At 36.8% G+C, this 10,391-nt stretch overlaps 1 protein-coding gene across 1 annotated transcript in view; it reads left to right on the forward strand.

The window, feature by feature from the left end:
* LOC135226718 (cell division control protein 45 homolog) overlaps positions 1-7,858 on the forward strand; it is a 295,413-nt gene extending 287,555 nt beyond the window's left edge. Inside the window, 1 exon segment of the mRNA XM_064266425.1 lies at positions 7,473-7,858. Coding sequence (XP_064122495.1) covers positions 7,473-7,537 — 65 coding nt within the window. The 3' untranslated portion in view covers positions 7,538-7,858.
* Positions 7,859-10,391: the final 2,533 nt, after the last annotated feature.

Raw genomic sequence — 10,391 nt, forward strand, 5'->3', positions numbered from 1 at the left:
TATGCGTAAGCAGGCGCTGGACGTCCAGGGAGATGCAGCGTTCTCAGGTGAATCAGCTGGGAAGTTTGATGTAACCTATCAAGTCCAACTAATGCTGCATAATCCTCAAAACGGAGTCTCCATTGGCGAAACGCTTGGTACGTTGCATTTTGTTGCAGAAGAGGTGGGGGATGGACCGTAGGCTTGCTAGAAACTGAAGGTGTGTTCTCTGAGAAGCCAGGGGGTGGGGGAACAGGTGTAAAAGGAGGTGCAATCATGGGGTTAGGTTGCTGGGGTTGCGATGCCGCAATCTGTCCTGATAGCAAGGAGAAAAGAGACATGAACCGCTGGTTGTCTTCCTGTCTTGATTGCTCCATCTGTAGTCTGAAGTTCTGCTCCTCTTGTCGTCGTCGATCTTGCTCTTGCATGCTGGAAGTCTGCAGAAATTGTATAAGATGAAGTATGTCATTATTCTGGTCTCCTGTCCTATTGGGAGTCAGGAAAGGAGGGAGAGTGGTGCTGGTATCTTCATCAGCGGTGGGTAGGTGCACAGGTGCCTCGTCTCTCATCAGACCCTCCGTTTGATCCTCTGCCTGATCCGCTGTCTGCTCCTCTGTCTCATCCGCTGTCTGATCCATTAAATCAATTAGCTTTTCCTCTTGCTGAGCCATATCGTGTTCGGTGTCGTAAGAGAGTTTGAGAGCTGTAGAATGTCAGAAAAATATCCAAGTCGCTGTATGTAAGCGAAAGAAAGCACTTTGGATATTTAAAAATTACAATGTTTGTCAGTGCGCTTGTGAAATAAGCGGCAGTCGGGTGGGGTGAGTAAGTGTGTGTTGCGAGCTAGCGACCAGAGGGGAGGCGGGAGGGGTGAGAGTGCCTCTGGGGGAGCGCCTCGGGCCTCAGTCACCATCGATGCATGACGAGGGGAGGATGTATGGTGGGGGCTCCGGAGAGAAGAGGCGCTAGAGTTCAAACGTACTGAAGAAAGCTTGGCAAGGACACTTTAATATAAAGCAACACAACACTATAACACACTGTCACTCTAACCCTGCACTGCACAAACACTGTATCACTCTTGGAGACACTGTAGTAAACTGTCGTTGATCTTGGAGTCACTGTAAGGAATCCAATGTGCGAGACGAGAAGAAAGCGGCAATGGCGGTCGTCTTCTTGGAGTCCATAACATGCGGTTACTCACTGCGCCATGTGTGGGATGCTGCCACATACATCCATGCAAGAAATGGAATGAAGGGGTGACAAATCAAACCCGTAGATTCTTTAAAATCTTGTAATGAAGATAAACAAGACATCAAGACGACAGTAGCAGGAAGCAGGTCCGCGCTTGTCACTACAATGACCACTGGACAGTGACTGACCATGCATATGGCGGGAAATAAAGGCAGTGTTGACACATCTAATTACATTGTTGCCACGATGCATAACGAAATAGTGGTCTTACAATACGTGCAATGAGAAAATATAAATGGGAACATAAATATAATTCTTCTATAGAATAATACAAAGCAAAATGTTCATAAACTGTACGTAATTAATATACAGCATAACATTAAATATCTATACAAGGACTTGTCCTTACTTGATTGAGGCTGTAGCACTGGCACCACATTAAGGATACCAGAATATGATACTAAGATGATTATGGCAACGTGATATACAGGAAACCATCATCACCTCCCCCCCAACCCCCCACCCCCCACCCCACCCCACCCCAGCTATGTGACTTACAGGGGCTCCGTGAATTTTTGAAACTCATGATGCTGTATCTTCCACAAATCTCGTCTCATCTCCAGCCTCCAGTCTCGTAATTCTCATCCAAGTGGTCTTGGTCTTCTGCATGAACTCAGCTGAAATCACATCTGTCTTTCATTATTATCTCATCTACTATCTCATCTACATGTGAAACTTCAGTAATTTCCATTATATGATTTCTGACTACCAGGCTATCTTACTCATAATATTCCATAAGCCTTTTTCTCAAATTGATAGAAACTTTTAGATGTTGTTTATATGACATACCATATCTCATGTCTGTAATAACAATACTGATCTTATTACACTATGTAAAATGATGTGCAATGTCAGTCTATTTAATTTCCAAATCTTCAGCTTGCCCATTGTTTGAGTTGCTGTAGTTTCAGAAGAACCTGAACCTAAATATTTGAAATATACAGTTTCATTATAGCAGAGTCCAGCCAGCTTTGCAGCTAAGACCCGCCCACTGCAAGCTTGTGATTGGCTAGCTCTCGAAGGGGGAATGATGTCACACCAGTTAACAGTCCAAATGATTACCAGTACGGATTTGACTCCGTTCGGTGATGTTGAGTTTTTGCATGAATCATGAAACCACAGATTTGAGTTCCCAGAGTAGTGAAGTATGCATTGATATATCCAATAAAAGATATATAAAGTTATATATATCATTATGAAGATCTTGGATAATTTTGTATGTGCAGCCTAAACATACGCGATCTGACATAGACCACATTAATTGAAATGAAGCATAGACTTATGCAGCCAGTTGTGATGTTAGGGTATTAATTCATCATAATCCTGCATGTCAAATATTAATATCATTGAGAGATTAGGCCTACATGTCAATTTCTTATATTTTGAGGTAATGACAGGGCATAAGTGTACTCATCAGTTTCTTATATTTTGAGGCAATGACAGAACATAGGCCTACATAAAATTCTTATATTTTGAGGTATTGACAAGACAAGGCCTACACATTAATTTCTTGTATTTTGAGGCAATAACAAGACATCGGCCTACTTGTCAATTATGTTTTGAGGCAATGACTGAGCATAGGCCTACACATAAAATTCTTATATATTGCGACAATGATAGGGCTTGAGTCTACACGTCAGTTTCTTATTGTAAATAGTCTTCTAACTGTATTTGTTGGAAATAAAGTAGCTTTTAATTAATATAGTAGTTTCACCTCCACGATTTATAATGTAAATGCATAACATGGAATGTACACATATAAGCAAGAACACATACACATACATGCATAGATGGCCAACTCTTTGACTGTCTTAGCCTTACACACAACTGTCAAACTGCTTTCAATGAATTATGTTGAAAATATATTTACTAAAGGGATAACACATTACATTACTCTGACGAGTAAATATAAGGCTGCTGTAGAATTTCTATGAAAATGAAGGCTACGATAGGAAGGCATCATAAGATACTTAAGAAATTAGAAAAATATATGATAGCTGAAAAGTTATGCATGAGATGATCCAAACCAGTCTGCGAGTAGCCCTTGAATCACTTGGTTTTGGGGCCATTCTTGTAGAATCAGTCCCCCCCCCCCTCTCTCTCTCTCTCTCTCTCTCTCTCTCTCTCTCTCTCTCTCTCTCTCTCTCTCTCTCTCTCTCTCTCTCTCTCTGTTGTTAAGAGAATATTCTAGCGCAAACTATATTCATAGAGATTTCAATTATTTTTAATTAAAGCAAACTACTAAATTTCAGTTAACAAGAATAGGCCGATAATTTTACACCAGTATTTTATGAATAGGTCTATGTTTATTCTGCAATGTCAGGATACCATAAGAAGAATTTTTGAAGACACCTACAAGCACCATAACAGCAGCAACAAAAACAAGAATAACCACAACAAGAACCACAATAAAATGGATGAATATTAGATAGGCCTGTAATCGAAATGTCATAAGCTGCGTAAACTGACAAAAAGGCATAGGACCTTATAGCTCTACGTCATTTTTTATTATCCTGTTATTTCAGAAGGAGTTATTGTCCTCAAGAAAATTTACAGCAATTTATATCCAATATGAATTGTACAGCCTATCATACTGTAACTTTTTTTTTTCAAAAACAAGGTATCTTCTGGTTTTATAAAGTGCAGTCACTCCTTGTCATCCTTCTGAATGTGTAAACGATTCCAATGAAATCGATTTGAAGACTATGCAAACAGTAAAATTTCCAGAAATCACAGACTATGCAAATGTAATAAAATTTCCTGAAACCACTATGAAATACCAGTCTGCACAGCTCTGAGAAAGTCTGTGTGTTTAAATTTAGAATGGTGAACACGCTTGACAATATCAGACTGTACTGACCATTGTCCAGTGATTCAAGCGCACCGATTTGAACGCAGACATTCCAAGAGACACCTCTGTTTTCAGGTGAACCTCATTTACAAAACGCAACAATGCAGAAAACTACTGACTTCATTCATATTTTCCTGTTTTTTTACCATTTTTAGGGAGATGTGTATTATGATTTGATTTCATGGGATAATATAAAGTTCCATTTTGATAATCAGCACAATGTATTTTAGTTCGGTAAAACAACCATTGCAAAATAAATTAAGATGAAAAGAACCACAGATTAACCAACTTTTTGAAATTATTTCCAACCAATCAGCTTCCAGGAATGGTTGTTACGTAATCAGTAGGCGGTGCTTAGCTGCAAAGCTGGCTGGTCTTTGCCATAGTAATTCATCATCTAATGTTATTTCATCCCTTTGCACATACGTACTTTATCATTATTTCTGTTCTTGACAGATTGATTATGTGTCCCATCTCTAGATTTATGATGCATTTTATTAAAGCATTTTTGTAAATCTTGAAGTGATGTGCTGATTAAATCAGTATCATCTGCACATTCTAAGTCTGTCAGATTTCTATCATTATTCCAATATCAAACATTGTTTTCCCTCTCCATCCACTTTTTTCATTATAAAGTTATGAGAAGGGCAAACAGCTAAGGCACAAGACCCTTCAACTTTAGCTTTGCATCTGCGTTGTCCACGGGTAATTTCAGTTAGCTTTATGTATTTAAAAGGAATTCTATAGTAACACAAGATCTTCCACATATTAGTCCGTGGATGTTGTGAATTGTTGTCTCATAATCAACCAGAGGCATTTGAAGGGGATTTTTAAATTTCATACTCCTTATTGTTTAAAACTAGTTTTCATCTCTAAGCTTTTTATCAATTTTCATTTTAACCAACAAAAGTGTAATGCATCAATAGTAACCTCATTCAGTCATGTCTGGTTTCTTGCTACCTTCACTGTGCCTTCCAGTTCCTAATCATTACACTTTGTTTCCTCATTTAATATTCTTTAAAACATTTTAGTTAGTATACAAGATGTCATTTTGATTTCAGCTAAAATTACATCTGTAGTGACTACCCTAATATAGTGTTTTCCATCTAAGTTTTTCATTGATGGTTTTGTTTGAAAAACTGTGAAACCATTCTTCTGCACATTCAGGCTTTCATCAGCCCCGTCGTGTTGTCTGTCCTCTTCATCTTCTGTTATTAGTAACCAATCTCCCCTTTTGATAGGTATTTTCCTCTTTCTTCTCACCCAAGGATGTTCTATTACTAATTTCTTATGGTCTGCCTTAAAGTCAGTATAAGTCCTTGAGTATATGGCTAGGTCAAGATCATCAGCTTGTATAAATATTCTTTATCACATCATCATCTCCATTTGACTTCATTACTATAGACCCTGTAGGGGTTAAGGGCCACAGCTGCCAGCGAATAGCTAAAATTTGCGAATACAGTAGCTCACCAATATAATGGACCGCGGTATATCGTACTTCCGGACATATCAATGCAAAATTGAAGTAATGATTTGAGGGTTTTTGCCTCTGGATTGACTGCCAAACTGTTTCTTTATTAATTTACATTGCTTATGCTTAAATTATGCTAAAGCTTTTATTGTTCTGCAGTTTATATTGATAATAAGGCTTTTTTCTTACTGTGTGGGTACTGTTTGTTTATATAAATACTAAGACCCTGTATAGTTCCATTCAGTAATTAAAGACAGAGATGATGTCAGTAAAATGCAATCAGCTGAGTATTTTAAGAATGCAAACAAAACAGACCGCAAATGGCACATGATTGCTCTGTTGAGATTTTGTAACACAATAATAATTACTTGCAATAAGAATGATTAGATACAATAAAACAATAGTTAATAAAATTATCATTATTCTCAATACCTATTGTTCTGAAACCTGTACTGATATAAACAACTGAATTGAGAAACAACTAATTGCTGGCGTCATTTACCGTAACTATCGAGCGTTTATTAAGAGATGCATTAAAGGTGTCACATTGTTAAACCCTGCCGATTCCCAGTGGTGGCCTCTATAAGTATAAATAAATTACATTTTCTTTCATCCTTCACGCAGTGGAGATCTTAAGGAAGAATACCATTAAAGCTGCAGATTTTAGTTGAGGCTGAATGAATGAATAATGGGCAGGCAAAAGTGATGTCTGGAATTTGCGAAATCACACTTACTACTTATACAATCAAGTAATGTGCTCATTTTAAACCCAACTTTTTTAATTTACAAGAAAAAGTAAAAAAGTATCAGGCTTATATTTCTTCTAGCAACTGATGGTAATGAAGATGTCGGTATGTAGTACCCATTTAGCTGAGATTTTGAGAATGTAAACAATATCAGATGCAAATGGCATACAGTGACAGTGTTTATATTCTGTAATACAGTAATAATATGATAATAATACAACATTCCAGTTTGCTTTAGGCCCAGGTAGCAGAATGAGGGGTGGCATGAGGCGGGCAGTCAGTGTAAAGGACCTCAGGTTTGTATAGTTAGGAAAAATACAATTTACTTTCAAAAGATTTGATTTGGTCCTACACAGTATGTATACAAAACCTTGGTCCTTCACTATATAGGAAGACTCACTAATTGGTGGGAGGAATTAGAGTGAGCCTCTGTGAACAGACTTCCAGACACTGGCATCTGTAAATACCCATTATTTGTGAAAAATTTGCCTATTTGCAAAATTTTTTTTCTGAGAAATATTCACAAATTATGGTGTTTTCATATCATTTTTGTGACTAAATGCACTTTTTGTGATAAAACTTAAAATGCTCGGGTATAAGCAGTTTTAGTTTAAATCCTAAGCATTTGTAGAGGGGTTTTAAGTATTCGGGGATATTAGCTATTCGCTGAGGAATCTGATACCTATACCTTGCGAATGCACAGGGGATTATACTTAACTTGTTTTTTGTACATTATTATTATTAATAGGGGTTAGTTTTTCCAGACCTCTGAGTCTCAAGTAGACTCTTCTCGGGCTGGTTCTCAGGGATCAATCCTGAGAATGTTTTTCATCAGATTTTCTCTTTGTAATATGTAATAGTTTATTACAGCAAATTCAGCAAATGTAATGTGATATTCTTTGGTAATACAATTAGTTGAACTGGTAAAACTAATTTATATGGGATCTGTGCCATAAAGTTAGGGATTGATTACTTTATATAAGTGTAACCTAAACAATGTGACTTACAAACTTTGAGTTTATAAAAAATATTCTAAAATATTTAATTTGTTACTCAGTCAAGCCATTCATTTTATTTTCTGAAAGGCACTGTTAAATCTTTTCATAAGGAATATATGTTTACTTTCAGGATTTTTAAGGGAAATGTATTAATTATTCTTTTGTTTTCATTTCAGTTATGCGGCTAAGTGTTGATGATCGTAGCAAGTTTTTTGATGCCCTTATATCCTTGCTTAGTTAGGTGCTTTTAAAAGATGTAGTAGTTGATCCTTAGTTTTATTTTAAAAAGCCACTTAAAATTCTTAAATATTTTGTTTTCTGTCTTTAATTTTATTCTTTTTCTTTGATTGTTCTCTTTGTGTTGGTACTTTTCAGTATTTAGTTTGTGCGACGAGTGTAAGTTAGGCAATGTTAGTGTCACTTCTTTGGCAGATTTTTATATGATAGTACAGTATATGATAGTTTATTCTGCACATCTAAGGCTGGTATCACATAGAGACCTTCAATTATACCTCAGATCATTAATATATATACTCATTTTCCAAATAAAATCTTTCAAATATGGTTTGTTTCCTTAATTTTACCTCATATTATGTTCCTTGAATAGTTAAATTTAACCCATAAAGGTCAGGGCTTTGAGTAGCTAATGCAAATGCAATTTATGTAATTCTTGTCAAAGTAATCGACAAAGTAGGAAATGTTTGTACTCAATAATAGCTATAAGATGATGAGGTCAAGGGATGTGGCTGAAAGATCAGGCATTGCTTAGTTTGGTTTCATTGCAGACAAAGCTGTGCACTTAAGTGTAACTGAACTGCTTTGTTAATTAAGTGTGCCCAGACAGTAATGTAAGTGATCTGCTTTGTTAATTAAGTGTGCCCAAAACAGTAATGGTTAGATTATGAAATCCTAAAATATTGGCTTTAAATTTCTGAAATGTGAACCAGACCACAGTATTTCTTGGCATGTGTTAAGTAAGTAAACAAAAAAATTCATAACCCAGTACAAAAACAAGTAAAATATTTGTTATTGTGTTTTAGAAAAGTGCATATTCCTAGTCTGATGCATTTTTAACTGACAGACTTCTTTTCACAGCCCTTCCTTGTATCAGCCTAATCCTCACTCCAACCAACGTGACTATTTTTGCTCTCATGCTTTTATTGAGAGCCAGACTAGTTGAACCTTACGATTCTCGAAAGAAACAGAAAGGTTTAATGTATGTTTTATTTAGAATGCTCATATAATGAAAGTGGAAGGTTTACTTGAGGCTTGAGACCTCCCTGACTGCTAATGAATCAGGTGAGCATGTAAATACATATAGTACCGGATAAGAGTAGTGTGTAATCCATGGTGAAGGCTAACTTTTATTTTAGTCATGACATATTTTAACTAAAACTTAGTTACCTCCTGGACTTGAAAACTGATGCAAGCTAAAGTCTGATGGCTGGATAGGAAGAGATCTTGGACCAGACAAAAAATAAGTGAGGGTTCAAAGAAACTGCAGACTAGATCTAGCACTATGTAAGGTGCTCTGCACAAGGTATTATCCCTATACAAACATGTGAGTTCTATTCTGATTCTGAAACGTGTGAGTTTTGATGGACTAGTTTTGGGAGAGAGAATCCTGCCATCTCCCCCCTCCCCCGCCCTTTTTCTTTTTAACCCACCAAATATAAGTTCAAGATCTACACAATTTTGGGCAAAAATTGGCACCAGCAGTTGACAAATAATCTATTTGAAGGCAAATTTGGTGGTAGCAATGGCTGGGTTTACTCTTCCTTAACAAATAAAATTTAGTACTTGATTTAAAACTGATTCCAGTGATAGACCATGTGACCTGGAATGGATGTCACTTTGACCAATGGTTAGTCCGTCCTGGATTAAAAATAGCGCCATAGCCCCATCACCTCCCTTCTCTTCAACACCACATCCCAAATCCCCCGGCACTTTCTCCCCGTCTTTCACTTTCTTTACATTGCCACCAATCACACTTAAGCGCCTCATTGGCGTGGTAGGTTTGGTGTTTGCTTCTCACCTCGGTGGTCGCGGGTTCGATTCTCGGCCATTCTGTTGAGGAGTGAGAGATGTGAATTTCTGGTGATAGAAGTTCACTTTCGACGTGGTTCGGAAGTCTACGTAAAGCCGTTGGTCCCGTTGCTGAATAACCACTGGTTCCATGCAACGTAAAAACACCATACAAACAAACCAATCACACTTCACACTGTCAACATTGGGACCTTCACCCCTCCTAGGTTTGAATCACTATAATTCCAGGTATGAGCACCCAACAATTTATGGCTGGAACAAATAATTGTTTAATACAAAGATCCCGGATATTAGATCTCTGCATGACAGGAACAGTAGAGCTTTTCAGCACAGGCTACTGATATGCCACATGACTTTTATGATAGGAATTTTGGACATACACATACCTTATATGACGTGGATTTATTTAATTTTGAGGTATACGTTACCGATTAACTTGAGATTTGTAAATGAAAACTTGTTTTCAGTGTTAATTTGTTTAATATATTCATCTTTAACTCTGTTATTTCTTATTTGCATTATTACAAATTAATGCGTTTATATTTTTTACTTGTTTATTCAACAATATGTTCTAAAATAAAACTATATGAGTCTATGAGATGGATAGATTATAATTATGTATTTGTCAGGCAATACTGTATCATCAGACGTAAACAAGTTATTAAAGAATTCACAGAAAGCTCTCTCTCTCTCTCTCTCTCTCTCTCTCTCTCTCTCTCTCTCTCTCTCTCTCTCTCTCTCTCTCTCTCTCTCCAAAATTATTTTTTTGTATACGAATGCGTAATTGCATGCTATTTGACGTCTAACACATGAAAATGACAAAATTAAAATTAAATTTTCACAGTTATCATTATTAATGTAGTTGTTTTGCTTACAGCTTGTGATCAAAATGATGATTACAAAATTTCAGTTTTCTTAGTATTAGCACTGAGTGACGAATGACTCATTTTTATCAAAAGTTATCTTGTTATATTGCCCAATATAACCACTGGAGCTCTGAAATAGTCTTCCCTGTATAAGCCTCAAAGAAAACGGAGTGGCTTAAATGA

This window comes from Macrobrachium nipponense, chromosome 15 (assembly GCF_015104395.2).
Source record: "Macrobrachium nipponense isolate FS-2020 chromosome 15, ASM1510439v2, whole genome shotgun sequence".
NCBI lineage: Eukaryota > Metazoa > Arthropoda > Malacostraca > Decapoda > Palaemonidae > Macrobrachium > Macrobrachium nipponense.